This window comes from Mesocricetus auratus, unplaced genomic scaffold (genome assembly GCF_017639785.1).
Source record: "Mesocricetus auratus isolate SY011 unplaced genomic scaffold, BCM_Maur_2.0 Super-Scaffold_100030, whole genome shotgun sequence".
Classification (NCBI taxonomy): domain Eukaryota; kingdom Metazoa; phylum Chordata; class Mammalia; order Rodentia; family Cricetidae; genus Mesocricetus; species Mesocricetus auratus.
In genome coordinates, this window is record NW_024429211.1 from 16,160,493 (window position 1) to 16,181,746 (window position 21,254).

Genomic DNA, 21,254 nt, shown 5'->3' on the forward strand with positions numbered 1-21,254 from the left:
GAGAAACCCTGTCTCGAAAATGAAATAAAAATAAAGAGAACATTAGGTCAAATTATAACCATCACTGTCAAGTTCAATGACCACAGAAATTCTGACCTTTCCAGCAAGGCCTTAAGACTTCCCCTAAGGGGAGGGCTTCTCCACAGTGGGAAATTTTCTGGCCCTGAGTAGCAGGTTTAAGGGTGCTGCAAGCAGTACCTGATTGACAAAACTTGTCTCACTCAACTTTCACAATAATAATTATTTTTCTACATATTAAAGGTCAGATATCCAAATGAAAATGTTATTAAAATTGCCTACATGGACAGGGGCAAAGTTGTCAGCTGCTGCACTAGACTGTTTCCTGTCTGGAAGAACTCCTCTCTCCACCTTCTTTCTCAGGAGTGTCCTCCATGGCTCTCTGCAGAATCATCTTCAGAGTCTGCCTCTGGAATCGGTGATGTCTAATGGAGCCAACAAGGAAGTAAATGATGGGGTTGGCACAGCTGTTAACACAGGATAGGAACATTGTCATTTCAAAATCATGGCAAAAGAAAACTCCATAATCCTCTTCCACCCAAACTAAGAGGAACCAATAGATCCCATAAGACAAACCAAAGAGCAGGAAGGCCATCACTGTGAGGGCAACGCTCACATACAGCCTGGTCACGGGATTCCTGTGTGAGCCCCAGAAGACCCTGATCATCAGGGCCAGGCTGGACCCTGAGAGGACCACAAGTAAAACAATTAACCAAGCAAAAGTGATGAAATCTAATTTCTTACACATAGCAGAAACAAAATCAGAGTCATCAAAGAAGGTACCACATGCCTTCCCTTCCAGGAGGCTCAATGTCAGGGACAAGGCCCAGAGCAAGGCACATATGATGGATGATGTGTGTCTTGGTCTTCGGCAGCGGTACCATATAGGCCACAGGGCAGACATGCAGCGCTCAGTGCTAATGGCACTGAGCATGCCTAGACTTGCAAAATAGGCACAATTGAACACCACAAACAAATACATGGGCACACCAATATGTTTTATATGAAAATGACTAAGGATTTTGTCCAGGGAACACAGAGTCTGAAAGAAGAGGAAGAGGAAGTCGGCACCAGCTAGGTTGAAGATGTAGACAGAGAAGGCGTCCATGTGCAAGCGGAAGCCCAGGAGCCACAGCACTATCGCATTTCCTGCCACACCAACCAGGGCAACGATGACAATGAGAATATTCAGGGTATAGAACATTGTGGCACAGTATAAAGGTTGATTGTAGTCACTTTTATTCACTGCTGTGCCATTAGCAATCCAGGCTGGGGTGCTTATTTGCATGTGTGGGAAATCTTCACTAGTGTTCCTGAAATGAAAAAGAAAAGACGTAAACATTCACTGTATACTCTCTGAAACCCTTCTTCCCAACCCAACTCTGTGGGAATACCTGACCCTGGCTCACAAAGAGGAGGAATCTACTTACATAAATTAAGTCATTTTTCTATTATTTTTTATTTTCCATTTTAAATTTAAATAAGAAACAAGGTTGCTTCACAAGTCAGTTCCAAGTCCCTCTCCCTTTCCCTCCCCTCCTCCCGTGCCCTCCCCCCATCACCCCCGTTATCCCCTCATTCCCCCAGGGAGGGTGAGGCCCTCCATGGGGGTGTCCATACTCTGTCATTTCATATAGGGCAGGGCCTAGACCCTTCCCCAAGAGTTCAGGATGAGGGTGTACCTCACATTGTTCTATGGGAGTCCAAAGTCCGTGTGTATATTTGGGAAGGGTACTGATCTGCTGCCCAAGGCTCAATAGATTACCTAGGCCTCCTCACTGACACTCACATTCAAGGGGTCTTGATCAGTCCCATGCTGGATTCCCAGGCTGATGCCTGGGATTCAAGAGTTAACCTTTGTCTGGTCAGCTGTTTCTGGGGGTTAAACCAGCCCAGTCTTAATCCCTTTGATCATCAGTCCTCCCTCTCTGATACTGGCTTTCTTGAGTTCAGCTCAGTACTTAACCAGCCACTAAATGAAGTTTCTGTTTCCCAGACTCTCTGGCCATAGGATTGTAGGCTGGCACTCCCCAGATCTATGTCTAAAATCCATATATGAGAGAGTACATGCCATGTTTCTCTTTTTGTGACTGGGTTACCTCACTCAGGATGGTTTCTTCTAGTGTCATCCATTTGCCTGCGAATCTCATGATTCCATTATTTTTCTCTGCTGAATAGTACTCCATTGTGTAGATGTACCACATTTTCTCTATCCACTCTTCGGGTGAGGGGCATCTAGGTTGCTTCCAAGTTCTGGCTATTACAAATAAAGCTGCTATGAACATAGTGGAACAGACATATTTGTTGTATGAATGGGCATCTTTTGGATATATGCCTAAGAGTGGAGTTGCTGGGTCTTGTGGTAGGTTTATTCCCAATTTTCTGAGGAATCTCCATACTGCTTTCCAAAGTGGCTGAACCAGTTGGCACTCCCACCAGCAATGGAGGAGTGTCCCCCTTTCACCACATCCTCTCCAGCATAAATTGTCATTGGTGTTTTTTATTTTAGCCATTCTGACAGGAGTGAGGTGGTATCTCAGAGTTGTTTTGATTTGCATTTCCTGGATGGCTAAGGATGTTGAGCACTTTCTCAAGTGCCTCTCAGCCATTTTAGACTCCTCTATTGAAAACTCTCTATTTAGTTCTGCAGCCCACTTTTTAATTGGGTCATTTGGTGTTTTGCAGACTTGCTTCTTGAGTTCTTTGTAAATTTTGGAGATCAACCCTCTGTCAGATGTGGGATTAGTGAATATTTTTTCCAATTCTGTGGGCTGCCTTTTTGTCTTGCTGACTGTGTCCTTTTCCTTACAGAAGCTTCTCAGTTTCAGGAGGTCCCATTTATTAATTGTTGATCTCACTGTCTGTGCTACTGGTGTTATTTTCAGGAAGCTGTCTCCTGTACCAATTCGTTCAAGGGTACCACCCACTTTCTCTTCTAAGAGGTTCAATGTGGCTGGATTTATGTTGAGGTCTTTGATCCATTTGGACTTAAGTTTTGTGCATGGCGATAAACATGGATCGATCCGCATTCTTCTACATGCCAGTCTCCAATTATGCCAGCACCATTTGTTGAAGATGCTTTCTTTATTCCATGGTATATTTTTAGCTTCTTTGTCAAAGATCAGATGTTCGTACGTGTGTGGGTTAATACCGGGATTTTCAATTCGATTCCATTGGTCTACCTGTCTATTTTTGTGCCAATACCAAGGTGTTTTCAGGACTATATGATTGATTTGGGCTAAGTGGTGGCTTGAAAAAAATGGCTCCCATAGGGAGTAGCACTAATAGGATGTGTGGCTTTGTTGGAGTAGGTATCGCTTTGTTAGAGAAAATGTGTCCCTCTGGGGATGGGCTTTGAGGTCCCCTATGCTCAGTCTATGTTCAATGTCCCAACTTCCTATTGCCTGTGGATCAAGAAATTTCAGCTCTTTCTCCATTACCATGTCTGCCTGCACGCTATCGTGTCCTACCATGATCATGATGGAGTAAACCTCTGAAACTCTAAGCCAGTCACAACGAAATGCTTTCCTTTATAAGAGAGTCAAAATCATGGTATTTCTTTATAGCTATAGAAATTCAACTAATACAGAAATCAGTACCACACACTGGTGTATTGCTTTAATAGGCCTTACTATACTTTCATTTGGAGGCAGTTGGACTTATGGAGTTTGTAATGTTTCAAGTATTTCTCAGAGGACCATACTAGTAAGAGGATGGAAGACAGTAGTGCTGAGGGTGATTTGAACTCTGGTGGCCTAACTCAAGAAGTTTCAGGAGAGAATGTTACTATGTTGCCTAGAGATCATTCCTGTGAAAATTTGATGAAGAGTATGGCTGGTTTTTGTCCTTTTCCATAGAGTCTTTCTGAGTCTAACATGAAGTGTTTTGGATTAATTCTACTGGCAGACGAAAATCTCGAAACAGCCTAGTACAGATTCTGTCATGTGGCTATTAGCATTCATTCTAATGAAGACTTATAACACAAGGATCAAAGCAAACAAGGAAAAATACAAAGTGTTCTTTTTGAGTAGAAAAGGAGCACCAGGAAGTGGAATAGAGCTAAAGTCTGTGCTCAAGGATATAAACAGATTAAGAAATGAGCAAAGGGCTCAAAACCAGGCGGGTAAAACCCAAAGAAAAAGCTGACCTGAACAAGGGGGAGCTCATGGGCCCCAGACTGATGAGTAAGAGTCCAGCATGGGACTGATCCAGCTACCCTAATTTGGATGTCAGCGAGGAGGCCTTGAAATCTATGGGGCCTTGGGTAGTAGATCAGTATTTATCCCTGGCATGCAAATGGACTTGGGAGCACATCGTACTTCGAGGGATGCTCTCTGAGCCTAGACACATGGGAGACAGCCTATGCCCTGACCCAGATGATATGACAGACTATGGAAATCCCCCATGTTTCTAATTTAAAGAAAAAGATAGCATGGATGAATGTGTAACAAAATATGATTCAACTAATTGCTGATGACAAGAAATATATTTCACTGATAAAGACACGTATAGAGTGGCATAATATGGTCAGAAATGATATTTCAAATGGATGGAAGATAGAAAATCAAAATTTACATATGCATAGTACTTCATTCAACAACTGTTTGGCACAAATTCTTTTCAGCGTCCCACAAAATTTTCTCTAAAATACTTTATCTCATGAGACAGTTGCGGTGATTTGAATGAGAGTGGTCTCCACAGGCTCAAGTGCATAAATACTTGGTTCCCATTTCGTGGAACTATTTTTAAAAGATTAGGAGGTGTGGCCTTGTTGGAGGAGATGTGTCATTGGGATTAGACCTTGAGGCTTCAGAAGCACACGATATTCCCAGCCCTACCCCTGTCTCGACATTACAGACCAAGATGTGAGCTCTCAGCTGTTCCTGCTGCCATGCCTTTGCTCCTCCATCACCAACTCTAACCTCCTAAATCCATGAAGCAGATGAAACAATTTCTTTTATAGCTTGCTTGATCATGGTGTGTTGTCACAGAAGCAAAGAAGAAAATAGAAAATGTAGTGCAACAGTGTTGACAAATGCAAAACAAACTGAAAAGTGTTGTATCTTCTGGGATCACAGTAGAATTAAAAATAATCAAGCAAACAAACAACAATAGTAGACACACAAAGTCTTGAAGATTGAGTAACTAAGTAATTTAACAAAGGATCAAAAAGAAGAAAAGAAAAATTGAGAATAATAAGGAGGCCATCAGGAGGTGTATACAGATGAGAAGATTAATAGGGGATGAATATGATCACACCAAATTGTTTATATATATGAGACTAATGAAATAACAATGGCAATAGTAATTAGGAGGAGATAAATATTGTACATGGTCATAAAGTTGATTTCCTTTAAAAACACAAAGATGGTTCAACACACATGAAATATAAAAGAATGTAATATTGCATATATGTAAATTCAACCTCTAAAAGTCATTATGCAGAAAATAATGTAGACGAAATTTATTGTACCTTCAGGATAAATAATTATGAAGAAATACAGGATAGGTACATGATAATATAGCACAATGAAAGAAATATATCTTATCTACGCTGGAGAAATGAAATAATTTTTAAGTAAAAATGAGACTTTCATCTCCTTTATCCCTCTTAAATTCAATATTGTACTCAAAACCATAGTAAAACCAGTAAGTCATGAGAAAGAAAAGATCCAAACTAACAAAGAATAACTTACACTCCCCTCTTAAACAGAAAACAGAGTTCTTTATTTCAAAAACTTTAAAGCTTAGGAAGATAGACAACCTTTTACAAGCTCATGTTTAGTTTGTGTGATGTACAAGTTCTTTCATATCACAATGCCTTGATATTATTATTATTATTTTCAGAAGGAATACATTTATACAGATCTTTATACTGATAGATGATGGATTATATAGAAAATAAAAATTGTACAGAGATAGATAATATGATAAATAAATTCTCAATTGCCCTGACTGTTTACAAGCAGCTCTGATTATATTAGGAATTACTGATGGATGCCTAATTACCTGATGTTGATCACTGAGGAAAGTTTGATATTAGGATCCAATCCTGCTTAGTTAGGTACTGAGGAACACGGAGGTGTGCAGCATGACCATGGGCTGTGTATTTGAGGTGACTGATCAGCAGAGGAAGGAGGAAGGAAGTGAAGGTAAACTCTGAGTTTGCTGCAGAGAAGCATGGGCATTTCTAATGGAGGAATCCTAAGTGGAGTGCAACAAATGAGATCAAACCTAACACAATGGGAACTTACTACATGTCACTTTTAGAAGATGGGGGGTTTTCCTGATAACAAAATCTGTTTGTATAGGCTGTTGGAGGATAAGGTAAGAAGGTGCACACTTGAAAGACAAATAGTTACAGGTATGAAGTTGCAACCAGAGGAAAAGGACAAACTCATATTTGGACCACATGCCTCAGTTCTTTAAAAGGTCACCTATATTGTCACTTCAATCCCACCCCTGGAGCCTGTGGTGAAAGGATGAGTGTATTTGATGGTTTTCTGAGGATGCAATTGTAACATAATTCTGAGTGTGAATTCCAGTCCAAAATAAATGCTGTAGGACCAGTTCAGTGTGTGTGTGTGTGTGTGTGTGTGTGTGTGTGTGTGTGTGTGTATACACCTGCATGAATGTATTTGAAGAAGTTACAAACTGATGACAAGTTTTTCCTTAAATAGATCACTAACTTACTTTTTCAGGCAGGGTTTCTCACTGAACATGGAGCTTACAGACTCAACAGCAGACCAGTAAATTCTAAAGATCCTCTGGTCTCTGCATCACCTTTAGATCACAGTGCTAGAATGATTATGCCTTGCCAGGCCTGGATTGGGCTGATGGTCGGATTTAGGTTCTTATGCTTGCAGCACAGTTACTTTACAAACTAAACCATCTACGCTGGACAGGATCAATCTTTGACAAACTTGTATGCACGACACTGTGAGTCTATTAGACGTGAATAATGGAAAACCACAGAAGACTTAGCCACACTTTAAGCAACATGGCAGTTACAAGTGTGGATGGATAAAAAACTCTAGCTAACAATTTGTGAAACAGCAGTAAAGAAGCAGTCAAATCGTACTTGGAAGGGATCTGATGTCAGCTACATTTGGCACAAAATTGGCAATGCTGGTGTCCACCTGTGGCCCCAGTGCTCAGCAGATGGAAGCAGAAAGAACAGAAGTTATTGTTTTTTTTCTCCATAATCCAGCCAGTCTAGGATCTTAATTTCTATGTTAAGTAATTATACTATTTTAAATTAAAATTGATCCCAGTTCACATTTTCTCTTGCTCCCCATGACAAAAGCATGATTGGAACGTGAGGATTCAACAAGTGGGTAACTGCAGCAAGGCTGGGTCAGTTTTACAGGGTCTGCCTTCACACTCCTCTGTGTCTTCTCTACTCTGTCGATGTGCCGAGAGTGAGTGACCACATATAGCATGCCTCTTTAGGTCTGAGGACCAGCCCATTCTTCAGTCCTTAGGTCTGACTTGGTGATGTTTCCAACCCATACATAACAACTTGCTTTGTGAAGCATTCTATTTTTCTGTATTTGAGTACATGGTCTAGTACATACAGCCAATAAGAAATCTTTCCCTGAATGAATTTCAGTCTATTCTCATGTTATTTTAGGCCAATATGGGTGACTCCATCCAAAAAACAGAGATGAGGTGAGAAATGATCTGATGACACTTAAATCTAGCAGCCTCAAGATAGAAGTTATGCAAGTTAGCAAGTTTTTTTCTTCTGTCTTTCTCTCTGGCCCCGACAACATACAGAAGTAATTATATCGCTCCAAAAAGCTGTCCCTTTCTCTCCAAGTTTCTTTGTATTTGAGGCAGTGGGTGACATTTCAAGGACATTGGAGAGCAGTAGTAAAGAGGCTTGGATTTTAATTTTTGGTTTTTCAACACAGGGTATCTCTGTTGCTTTGGAGACTGTCCTGGAACTAGCTCTTGTACACCAGGCTGGTTTCAAGCTCACAGATATCCATCTGCTTCAGTTGGGAACAGTAGTGTACTTCTGTGCATCTAGTTAATACTGACCTATAGTACTCTATTTCTCTCTCTCTTCCTCTCTCTCTCTGCCTCTCTCTGTCTCTCTCTCATTCTCTGTCTCTGTCTCTCTCTCTCTCTATCTTGCTCTCTTTCATACACACACACACAAACACACACACACACACACTTGTATCAATTCCTTCTGCTGCTTATTGGAGCTAAGGGGTGGACAATGTCCCCCTCTCCCTTACTTTATCATATTTTCCCAGCAATTTACTCTGGCTCTAAAACCTGTGGTCTTTGTAAATAAACACTGTTTGTGACATTCCTCAGCTGTTCAAAGCCTAAGTCTTAGATTCTCTTTGGGAACAACATACACACATTGCAGATCAGCTATAAGAACCAACAAACAGCAAACCTGTTTGAAGGGTTTCTTCCCTGGGGAAAAATATGCACATGAAATTCTACCTTAAATAACAGACACAAATACAAATGTTTTGGGGAAAGTAAGAAAAGTCTGCTCAAGTCAGGCCATATCTATTTCAAAAGAAAGGTTCTGTCTCATGCCTTCCTAGGAGAAAGATCTAGACCAGGCACATTGCGTTTTGTGGTAGCAACACAGGAATGTGGACATAGAGAAAACTCCAAGAGATTAACTCTCTGAACATTCTCGGAATATATCCTTACCTTTCTCCCATTCTCTGGTCTAGAGGTGGAGAGCAATCCAACAATGAAGAAGACCCTTTCACAGATTAATTCAGGAACCTCCTTCCTTGAGTTGGGATTTGTCTTCAATAGCTGAGTAAGTGATTCTGGTCCAGGTGAAGCTTATAAAAATGTTGAGCTGAACTTGTGACTTCCTGTGTATATACTGGGAACAAGTCACACACAAGAGATGTTTGAATTCAGATGCCCACTAATATGCTTCTTGGCATCTGTCCCAATTACACTCATATCAAACTCTCCCATCCCATCCTTTTAGGTCTACTTGTGGCCAAATAATTACTCTTCCCTCTTTTACAGACCAACTCCCATCATAGGTAGCAATATGATGTGGTTTCCACTTGGGTTTTAAGAGTAGATAACTGAAACACAAGCATATCAGTCTTTCCCTTCCCATGGTAACTGGTTCACATTTCTTGTAAATAATAGAAATTTTTGGACAGTGGGGTTTCTATATGCTTCCATAATGCCAAGCTTTTTGCCACCTAATGAGATGATTATGTGTTTGTTACTTTCAGTTTTTATGTGGTTTATTACATTGATTGACTTTTGTCTGTTGAACCAAACCTGCATCTCTGGGATGATGACTATTTGGTTATTGTGCATGAGCTTTTTGATGTGTTCTTGGATTCACTTTGCAAGTATTTTACTGAATAAGTTTGCATCTGTGTTCATAACGAATATTTGTTTGTAGTTCCCTTTCTTTGTTGAATCCATGTATGGTTTAGGTACTAGGGTTGGTGTGGCCTCATAAAATAAATTTGACAATGTTCTTTCTGTTTCCATTTTGTTGAATGATGTGAAGAATAGTGATGTTATCTGTTCTTTGAAAGTCTGGTAGAATTCCATGCTAAAACCACCTGACCCTGGGCTTTTTTTTGGTGGTGAGAATTTTAATGACTGCTTCTATTTCCTCAGGAGTTATAGGTTTAATTACATTGTTTATCTGATCTAGATTTAGCTTTATGTGGTATCTATTTAAAAAAGATCCATTTCTTTTAGATTATCCAGTTTGGCAGAGTATAAGATTTTAAATATGATGTAAAGATACTTTTAATTTCCTCACTGCCTTCTGTTACACCCCCTTTTAGTTTCTGATTTTGATATTTGGATGATTTTTCTTTGTTGTTTAGGTAGAATGGAACATCGTTTGTCTATTACATTGTTCATTAATTCTTTATGTTGTTCTTTTTGTTTCTATTTTATTTTTAATATTTCAGTCCTCATTTTGATCATCTTCACGGCTTTTACTTTTCTTGGTTGCACTTGCTTCTTTTTGGTCTAGAATTTTCTGGTGTGCTATTAAAATGCTAGTATGAGATCTCTCTGATATTTTATGTATGTATTTAGTTCAATGAACTTTCCTCTTAGCTTTCATTGTGTTACACTAGCTTAGGTATGTTATGTTTTCAATTTCATTGACGTCTAGAATTTCTTTATTTAGTTCTATTATTAACCAAGAAGTCATTCAGTAGCGAGTTGTTCAGTTTTCACAACTTTATAGCCTTTCTGTTTTTTCTCTTGTTGAGGTCCAGATTTAGGCCACAGTGTTCTAATAGGATGCATGGGGTTATTTCAATTTTTCTTCTTTAACATAGTATTTTCATTTATTCTCAGGGATTTTCACTTCAAACAGCTCAATCACACTCACTTCCAAGTCTTTTTATGTCCACATTACTTCCCTTGAGACCTTCCCTACAAAATAAAAATGTTCAATTTATGTTATCTGTGAGTACTGGAGCATGGTCAAACTCTCAGTGGCCTGCCCTTTAAATAGAAGTGAGTTTTCCCTGCCCAACCCCTGCCAGAAGCCAATAATTGTGGGTAACTACACTTCAACATCCTTTTCACACTTATAAAGAGTTGTTTTTGATTCAGGGTGCAGCACAGACCATTGGCATCCACTTGGTCTTCTGTGGTAGCAGGGGAACAGTCATCAACATAGACATTGGCTTCAGTATGCCCTAGGGCTCAGACAGAGTACATGGTGGCAGCCCAGACCTGGATGTCACCACGGCCTAAGGTGGCTGTGCAGGCCACTCATAACAGTTGGCCTCACATTGGCATCATAGCATATGGACGTTAACATGTTTTCAGGAGTTAGCCTTAGGTAATAACTTGGGCCACAGATGTACATGGCCCTTAGCAGCAGCCCTAACCACAGGCCTCACCATGGATTCAGGATGGCTACATAGACCACTTACATCAACATGACTCTTCAAAACCAGAAAAAAATCAAAGGATATCACCAAGACTTTAGTCAGTAGTGCAGACTGTACCTGTCTACATCATAGCCTGTGGCAGCAGGATGAAACACAGGTGCCAATGTGGTCCTGTAAGAGGTTCAATCCAGGAAGTGAACTGTTCCTTGTCTCAGAACTCCATAGTTGCCTATAGCTGGGATGGTCCCACAGATGGACAGTGTGTTGCAGGATTTGATCTGCATCTGCATAAGCTCTGGGTGTCTGCACAGCACACTGATGACCTTACTGGGCAATGACATGTTTTATTGTTGACTTCAGATGTCTTTCACACCTATCACCACTCTCAAGTGTCCAGTTCTGCCTCTCTGCACAGAGCATGCATCGCTTGGCTCTTCCATCTTTTCCAACTCTCCATCACACAGGCATTCATCTCAGTGGCAGGCTTCATCTGCTCCTCCTGACGTAGACTGGGTAGAACCAGTTTTCTTTTATCTGTTGAGACTTTCCTTGTGACTGAGCATGTGGTCAATTTTGGAGGATGTTCCATGAGGTGGTGAGAATAAGGTATATTGCTTTGTATTTTGGTGACATGTTCTGTAGATATTGCTTAGTTTCATTGGTTCATAATGTCTGTTAGCTCCAGTATTCCTCCATTTATTTTTATCTAGATGTTCTGTCCATTTGTGAGAGTGGGGTTGGATATTGAAATCTCCTACTGTAGATGTGTGATGGTTAATGGGTGATTTAAGCTTTAGTAGTATTTTCTTTACAAATGTGGGTGCGATTGAATTTGCGGTGTAGATGTTAATGGTGAAAGATTGTCTGGGTTGGTCTAATTTTGATGAGTATGAAGTGTTCTTCCTTGTCTACTTTGAATAATTTTGGCTTGAAGCCTCCTTTGTTAAATATTAGAATGGTCACACCAGCTTGTTTCTTAGGTTCATTTACTTGGAGAATGTTTTTCCACTATTTATTCTGAGGTAGTGTCTCTCTTTGAAGATGTAGCATATTTCTTGTAAACAGCAGAATGATGGATCCTGTTTTGACATCGATTCTGATAGTCTGTGTCTTCTTGTTGGGAAATTTAGTCTAGTGATATTAAGATCTATCAGTGACCAATGATTGCTAAATTTTGTTGTTATTTGGTGATGTTTGTGGTAGTGGTTGTGAGTATGTGTGCCTACCCTTTTTTGGTTTTGCTGGTGTGAGTTGTTTTATTTATTTCCTGTGTTTTCATGGGAGTAATCAGCCTTGCTGGGTTGGTGTTTTCTCCGGTTTTATTTGTAGATAGATATTGTTAAATTGGACTTTATCATGGAATATCTTGTTTTCTTTATTTGGGATAATTGAGAGATTTGCTGAGCTTATTAGTCTGGACAGCTATCTGTGATGTTTTAGACTCTGCAAGGCATCTGTCCAAGAAACATCTAACTTTTAGAGTCTCCATACTGAAAAGTGTAATTCTGATATATCTGCATTTATATGTTACTTGGCCTTTATTTACCTCTTACAGCTCTGAGAATTCTTTCTTTGTTTTGTATGTTCAGTGTTTTAATTTTATGTGGTGAGGGTTACTTCCTTTTCTGGTTCAATCTATTTGGAGTTCTGTTAGCTTCTTCTACCTTTATAGGCATATCCTTCTTTATGTTAGGATTGTACTTAAAATATTTTCAGAGTCTTTGAGATATGATTCCTTTCCTTCTCCTATCATTATTCTTAGATTTGGATTTTTCATATTTTTCCAGATTTCTTGGATGTTTTGTGTCAGGAAATTTTTAGACTTGGCATTTTCTTTGATGATGCATCAATTTCTTCTATAGTACCTTCTACACCTGAGATTCTCTATTGTATCTCTTGTATTCTGTTGGTGATGCTTGTATCTGCAGTTCCTGCTAGCTTACTTAGATATGCCATCCCCAGGATTCCATCAGTTTTTGTTTTTTCTTTTTGCTTCTATTTCTATTTTCAGGTCTTGAACAGTTATGTTTATTCCGTTCACCTGTTTTATTTCTGGGTGGTAGTTTCCCTTGGTTTTCTTTAAGGGACTTTTTTGGTTCCTTCAATTACTTTTTTGTTTTTTCCTTACTTTCTTTAAGGTATTCAATAATTTCCTCCAAATTTTTGTTTGTTTTTCTCTAGATTCTTTAAGGGATTCCCTCATTTCTTCTTTACAGTTATCTATCATCTTCATAAAATTGGTTTTAAGGTCACTTTCTTGTGCTTCAGCAATGTTGGAATAATTGGGTTTGGCTTTATTAGGATAATTGTGCTCTGGTGGTGACACATTACCTTGGCTGTTGTGTGTTCTTACATTGGCATCTTGGTCTCTTAATTTTTGGGTAATTATGTGGTTAGATGCCAACTTCTGAGTTTATCGTTGTTGGATGGGGATTTTTCACTTACTTTCTGTTTACATTGTAGTCTTCTGGCCTAGGTGTAAGGTGGTTTTGGTGGCTGCAATGCTCTCTGGTCTAGTGGTGGTGCCTCTGCTGAGGTTCTGGTTGCTTGGGTGACCTCTAGGGTTCTGAGTGCTGGATTTGATTGTGGTAAGGCAGGGAGCATCTCCTGGAGATGAGAGGTAGGAAATCATGATGATGAGGGTGGTCTCTGTGGGAGTATTGTGATCTGCTGGAGAGGACTTACTTGGGATTCTGGGTATCAGGGTAGCCTCTGGAAAAGCAGGGTCTACCACCAAAGTTGTTGCCTAGGGTATATGAATTGTGAAACTTTTAAATAAATATTAATATACTGTTTGATAAAGTACATAATTCTAAATTATAATGTGTGTTGTGATTTCTGGAAAATGAAATGCTATTTTGGTATTGATCATAGATATTTTTTTATTTTATTTTCCAGTTTAAATTTAGATAAGAAACGATGTTGCTTCACAAGTCAGTTCTAGGTCCCTCTCCCATTCCCTCCCCTCCTCCCGTGCCCTCCCCTAACCCCCCCCATTATCCCCTCATTTCCCCAGGGAGGGTGAGTCCCTCCATGGGGGTGTGCATAGTCTCTCATTTCATATAGGGCAGGGCCTAGACCCTTCCCCAAGAGTTCAGGGTGAGAGTGCACCTCACATTGTTCTATGGGAGTCCAAAGTCAGTGTGTATATTTGGGATGGGTACTGATCTGATGCCCAAGGCTCAATAGATTCCCTAGGCCTCCTCACTTACACCCAGATTCAGGGACGTCTTGATCAGTCCCATGCTGGATTCCCAGGCTGATGCCTGGGATTCAAGAGTTAAACTTTGTCTGGTCAGCTGTTTCTGGGGGTTAAACCAGCCCAGTCTTATTCCCTTTGATCATCAGTCCTCCCTCTCTGTTACTGGCTTTCTTGAGTTCAGATCAGTACTTAACCAAGGGAGTCTGCCTCTTCTTCGATCAGGCACTAAATGAAGTTTCTGTTTCCCAGACTCTCTGTCCATAGCATTGTAGGCTGGCACTCCCCAGTCTAAAATCCATATATGAGAGAGTACATGCCATGTTTCTCATTTTGTGACTGGGTTACCTCACTCAGGATGGTTTCTTCTAGTGTCATCCATTTGCCTGTGAATCTCATGATTCCATTATTTTTTTCTGCTGAATATTATTCCATTGTGTAGATGTACCACATTTTCTCTATCCACTCTTCAGTTGAGGGACATCTAGGTTGCTTCCAAGTTCTGGCTATTACAAACAAAGCTGCTATGAACATAGTGGAACAGACATCTTTGTTGTATGAATGGGCATCATTTGGAAATATGCCTAAGAGTGGAGTTGCTGGGTCTTGTGGTAGGTTTATTCCCATTTTTCTGAGGAATCTCCATACTGCTTTCCAAAGTGGCTGAACCAGTTGGCACTCCCACCAGCAATGGAGGAGTGTCCCCATTTCTCCACATCCTCTCCAGCATAAATTGTCATTGGTGTTTTTGATTTTAGCCATTCTGACAGGAGTGAGATGGTATCTCAGAGTTGTTTTGAATTTGCATTTCCCGGATGGCAAAGGATGTTGAGCAATTTCTCAGGTGCCTCTCAGCCATTTTAGACTCCTCTATTGAAAACTCTCTATTTAGTTCTGCAGCCCACTTTTTAATAGGGTCCTTTGGTGTTTTGGAGACTAGCTTTTTGAGTTCTTTGTAAATTTTGGAGATCAACCCTCTGTCAGATGTGGGATTAGTGAATAATTTTTACCATTCTGTGGGCTGCCTTTTTTTTCTTGCTGACTGTGTCCTTTGACTTACAGAAGCTTCGCAGTTTCAGTAGGTCCCATTTATTAATTGTTGATCTCACTGTCTGTGCTACTGGTGTTATGTTCAGGAAGCTGTCTCCTGTACCAATTCGTTCAAGGGTACCACCCACTTTCTCTTCTAAGAGGTACAGTGTGGCTGGATTTATGTTGAGGTCTTTGATCCATTTGGACTTAAGTTTTGTACATGGTGATACACATGGATCGATCCGCATTCTTCTACATGCCAGTCTCTAATTATGCCAGCACCATTTGTTGAAGATGCTTTCTTTATTCCATTGTATATTTTTAGCTTCTTTGTCAAAGATCAGATGTTCGTACGTGTGTGGGTTAATACCCGGATTTTCAATTCGATTCCATTGGTCTACCTGTCTATTTTTGTGCCAATACCAAGCTGTTTTCAGGACTATAGCTCTATAATAGAGCTTGAGGTCAGGGATGGTGATGCCTCCAGACGTTGCCTTGTTGAACACGGTTGTTTTGGCTATGCTGGGTCTTTTGTTTTTCCATACAAAATTGATTATTGTTCTTTCAAGGTCTGTGAAGAATTGTGCTGGGATTTTAATGGGGATTGCATTGAAACTGTAGATTGCTTTTGGCAGTATTGCCCTTTTTACAACATTGATCCTACCTATCCAAGAGCATGGTAGATCTTTCCATTTTCTGAGGGCTTCTTTAATTTCTTTCTTTAAAGATTCAAAGTTCTTACGATACAGGTCTTTCACTTGTTTGGTTAGCATTACCCCAAGGTATTTTATGTTGCTTGTGGCAATTGTAAAGGTTGATTTTTCTCTGATTTCTCTTTCAGCCCTTTTATCATCTGTATATAGTAGGGCTACTGATTTTCTTGAGTTGATCTTATAGCCTGCCAGTTTGCTGAAGGTGTTAATCAGCTGTAAGAGTTCCCTGGAAGAGTTCTTTGAGTCATTGATGTAAAATATCATATCGTCTGCAAACAGTGAAAGTTTGACCTCTTCCTTCCCAATTTGTATCCCCTTGATCCTCCTTTGTTATCCTATGGCAATAGCTAGAACTTCAAGTACCATGTTGAAAATGTGTGGAGAGAGTGGACAGCCTTGTTTTGTTCCTGATTTTATAGGAATTGTGTTGTTTCTGTCCATTTAGTTTGATGTTGGCTGTTAGTTTACTATATATAGCTTTTATTATGTTTCAGTATGTCCCCGTTATCCCAGATCTCTCCAAGCCCTTTATCATGAAGGGGTGTTGGATTTTGTTAAAGGCTTTTTCAGCATCTAGTGAGATGATCATGTGATTTTTGTTTTTCAGCTTGTTTATATGGTGGATTACGTTGATGGATTTTCGTATGTTGAACCATCCCTGCATCCCTGGGATGAAACCTAATTGATCGTGGTGAATGATTGTTTTGATGTGTTCTTGGATCCGATTTGCCAGTATTTTATTGAGTATATTTGCATCAATGTTCATGAGGGATATTGGTCTGAAGTTCTCTTTCTTAGTTGTATTTTTGTGTGGCTTGGGGATCAATGTTATTGAAGCCTCACAGAAAGCGTTAGGCAAAGACCCTTCTGCTTCTATTGTGTGGAACATTTTGAGAAGAATTGGTGTAAGCTGTTCTTTGAATTTCTGGTAGAATTCTGCACTGAGGCCATCTGGACCTGGGCTTTTTTTGGTTGGGAGACTTTTGATGACAGCTTCTATTTCCATAGGTGTTGTAGGTCTATTTAAATTGCTTATCTGTTCTTGATTTAGTTTTGGCAAATGATAGCTGTCCAAGAAGTCATCCATTTCCTTTAAATTTTCAAATTTTGTGGAGTACAGTTTTTCAAAGTATGACCTAATGATTCTCTGGATTTCCTCAGAGTCTGTTGTTATGTCCCCCTTTTCATTTCTGATTTTGTTAATTTGCGTGTTCACTCTCTGCTGTTTGGTAAGTTTGGACAAAGGTTTGTCTATCCTGTTGATTTTCTCAAAGAACCAACTCTTCATTGCATTAATTCTTTGTATTGTTTTCCTTGTTTCTACTTTAATGATTTCAGCCCTCAATTTGATTATTTCCTGGTGTCTACTTTTCCTGGGGAGTTTGCTTCTTTGTGTTCTAGAGCTTTCAGTTGTGATGTTAATTCTCTGGTATACCTGTTCTCCTGTTTCTTCATGTGAGCATTTAGTGCTATGAACTTCCCCCGTAGCACTGCTTTCAGAGTGTCCCATAGGTTTGGGTATGTTGTGTCTTAATTCTCATTGAATTCGAGGAAGTCTTTAATTTCCTTTTTTATTTCCTCTTTGACCCAGGGATGGTGCAGTTGAGCATTATTCAATTTCCATGAGTTTGTAGGTTTTCTGCAATTTGTGTTGTTCTTTAATTTTAAATTTAATTTTAAAGCATGGTGGTCTGATATGATGCATGGAGTTATTCCAATATTTTTGTAGCTGCTGAGGTTTGATATGTTGCCAAGTATGTGGTCGATTTTTAAGAAGGTTCCATGTGGTATTGAGAAGAAGGTATATTCTTTTTATGTGGATGAAATGTTCTATAGATATCTGTTAATCCCAGTTGGGTCATTACTTCTTCAGACCCTTTGCTTCTTTGTTGCGTTTCTGTCTGGTATTCCTGTCTAGTGGTGAGAGTGGTGTGTTGAAATCTCCCACTATAACTGTGTGGGGCTTTAGATGAGATTTAAGTTCTAATAATGTTTCTTTAACGAATGTAGATGCCTTTATATATGGGGCATAGATGTTCAGAATAGACACTTCATCTTGGTGGGTTTCACCTGTGATGAGTATGTAATGACCTCCTTCATCTCTTTTGATTGATTTTATTTTAAAGTCTAGTTTGTTAGATATTAGGATTGCTACCCTTGCTTGTTTCTTGAGTCCATTTGATTGAAAAATTTTTCCCAACCTTTAACTCTCAGGTAATGTCTGTCTTTGAGGGTGAGGTGTGTTTCTTGTTTTTTTTTTCTTGTATGCAGCAGAAGGAAGGGTTCTGTCTTCGAATCCATTCTGCTAGTCTGTGTCTTTTTATGGGTGAGTTAGGGCCATTAATATTGAGTGATATTAATGACCATTGATTGCTCATCCTTCTTCGATTTGTGGTGGTTGTTGTTGGTTGAATTATGTGTGGAATTTCACCCCTTTGTTCTTTTGGCTGTTGGTAGAGAGGGATTCTCTAATGCTTATGTTTTTCTGGTTGTAGTTAGCTTCCTTGGGTTGGAGTTTTCCTTCCAAAATTTTCTGGAGGGCTGGGTTAGAGGACACATATTGCTTGAATCTAGTTTTGTCATGGAATATCTTGTTTTCTCCGTCTATAGTGATTTAGAGCTTTGTCGGGTATAGTAGTCTGGGCTGTCATCCATGGTCTCTTAGTGTAGGTAGAATATCTTTCCAGGACCTTCTGGCTTTCAGCGTTTCCATGGAGAAATCAGGTGTAATTCTGATAGGTCTGCCTTTATGTGTTACTTGACCTTTTTCCTTAGCTGGTCTTAATATTCTTTCTTTATTCTGTATGTTTGGGGTCTTGATTATTATGTGGCGAGGGGATTTTTTTTGTGGTCCACTCTTTTTGGTGTTCTGTAGGCTTCTTGTACCTTCATTGGCATGTCTTTCTTAAGGTTGAGAAAATTTTCTTCTATGATTTTGTTGAATATGCCTTCTGCCCCTTTGAGTTAGATTTCTTCTCCTTCTTCTATACCTATTATTATTAGGTTTGGTCTTTCATGGTGTCCCATATTTCCTGGATGTTTTGTGTTAAGGGTTTGTTGGATTTAAGGTTTTCTTTGTTTGATAAATCCATTTCTCTTAGTGTATCTTCAACACTTGGGATTCTCTCTTCCATCTCTTCTATTCTGTTGGTAATGATTGTATTGGTAGTACCTGACTGTTTGTCCAGCTTTTCTATTTTCTGCCTTTCTTCAGATTGTGTTTTTTAATGTCTCTATTTCAATTTTCAACCCTTGCAGTGTTTGCATTGCTTCTTGCAGTTTTCTGTTTATCTGTTTGTCTGTTTGTTGCCTTTTATGAATTTTTTCGTTTGTTCTTTCTTCAATTTCTTGCATTTTTTTGGTTTGCTTTTTGTTCCATTTCTCCCATTTTGTGCTTTGTTTCTTCTTCCATTTCCTGCCTTTTTTTGGTTTGTATCTTCTTCCATTTTTTTTCATTTTTAGCTTTGTTTTTTGTACCATTTCTTGCATTTTTTGCTTTGTTTCTTCTTCCATTTCCTGCCTTTTTTGGTATGTGTTTTCTTCCAATTCTTGCATTCTTTGCTTTGTTTTTTCTTCCATTTCTTGCATTTTTTGCTTCATTTCTTCTTCCATTTCCTGCCTTTTGGGTTTGTGTTTTCTTCCAATTCTTGCATTTTTTGCTTCATTTCTTCTTCCATTTCCTGCCTTTTTTGGTATGTGTTTTCTTCCAATTCTTGCATTCTTTGCTTTGTTTTTTCTTCCATTTCTTGCATTTTTTGCTTCATTTCTTCTTCCATTTCCTGCCTTTTGGGTTTGTGTTTTCTTCCAATTCTTGCATTTTTTGGTTTGTTTTTTCTTCCATTTCTTTGAGGGATTTTCCAATATCCTCTTTTAGGGCCTCTATCATTGTCATGAAATTGCTTTTAAAGTCGTTCTCTTCTACTTCGTTTGCATTGGAATGTTGGGGTCTTACTGGTGTGGAGTCTCTAGAATCTGACCATGTCATATTTGTTTTTCTGTTGCTGACTGTGTTTTTGTATTGTCTCTTTCCCATCTCTTCTTCTAGTGGGTGCAGAAAGAGCCCCTTACTGGTCTGGGGACCAGAGTTCCCTTTTGGTGGGTGCTAGCAAGTCCAATAATCTGGTGGTTCTTCTATTCCTTGTCCAAATGCTGGTCCCGTGGGTGGAGAAGAAGAACAGGAATCTGGGGTGCTTATCCTCTTACCTGGTCCCCTGGACCCTATGCTGGGTCCTGTTGTACTTGATCCAGAACAGCTACTACCCTTGTTTCCCTGGGTCCTCTGGTTTCCATGTCTCGTTGATGGGAGAGAAGTTCTGGGGTCTGGGTGCTTGGCTCCTGCCGGGATTGGGAGCTCCTTGCATTTCCCAGGCGATCTGCAGGCACTGGAACACAGGCCAGGAAGCTGGCCTGTTTACCTGATGCTGCCAGAGGAACAGCTGCTTCCCTGGACTCCCAGCTTCCTCTTGTTTTCTGGTCTCATTGGTGGGAGAGAAGATCTGGAATCTGGGCTGTTTGGCTCCCGCCGGGATTGGGAGCTCCGTGCAGTTCCCAGGCAATCTGAAGGCACTGGAACACAGGCCAGGAAGCCGGCCTGTTTACCTGATGCTGCCAGAGGAACAGCTGTTTCCCTGGACTCCAAACCTCCTCTCCTTTCCTGGTCTCGTTGGTGGGAGAGAAGATCTGGAGTCTGGGGTGCTTGGCTCCCACCGGGATTGGGAGCTCTGTGCAGTTCCCAGGCGATCTGCAGGCACTGGAGCACAGCCCAGGAAGCTGGCCTGTTTACCTGATGCTGCTGGAGGAACAGCTCGATCATAGATATTTTTAAAGTCACTAAACATGCAATATGTGTAGGGAAGATGCCACAGTGGCTTAATTTCCTCGTACAGAAGTCTGAAAAATCTATGTTGGAATTCCTAGAACCAACGAAAGGGCAGGCGAAATAGTGTGTTCATCTGTAACCCCAGAATTTCAATGGCTGGATGGGAGATAGAGACATGAAAGTCCCCAGGAACTCATACTAGCTCATGTAACCTGAACAGTGGCTAAAGGGATCTAATCTCATATAAGTAGGAATTTGAGGACAAATATCAAGGTTTTAGGATTTCCCCAGGTCCTGTCTCATCTTGCTGTGTCATGAACATTCACACACAAACACACAATCACACACAAACACACACACACACACACACTCATGCATGCACAGACACATGAAAGTTCATTAACCAAAGAAATTCATCTTTTCTGAAGTGAAAGCTCTTATCCCTGTCACTTGAAACCTAGCAGTAAAGCTGTGATTCAATGTGCTACTCTATAAAATTCACCATGCATTTCCATTTTCCCTTAACACTGTCCATCTTTGTGAATCATCCCATCCTGAGTTAACTCTACAATGCCTCCAATTTGACCCAA

General features: G+C 40.0%; 1 protein-coding gene across 1 annotated transcript; it reads right to left on the minus strand.

Annotated features, from left to right (window-relative positions):
• Positions 1 to 331: 331 nt before the first annotated feature.
• On the minus strand, positions 332 to 1,306 carry LOC101825983 (mas-related G-protein coupled receptor member X2-like). Its single transcript, XM_021223972.2, has one exon. It carries the CDS (start codon positions 1,304 to 1,306, stop codon positions 332 to 334), a length of 975 nt encoding a protein of 324 aa, XP_021079631.2.
• Positions 1,307 to 21,254: the final 19,948 nt, after the last annotated feature.

What these genes read in the sequence shown, in the direction of transcription:
- LOC101825983 (XM_021223972.2), bottom strand. Translation starts at nt 1,306, where the DNA reads ATGCAAATAAGCACCCCAGCCTGGATTGCTAATGGCACAGCAGTGAAT.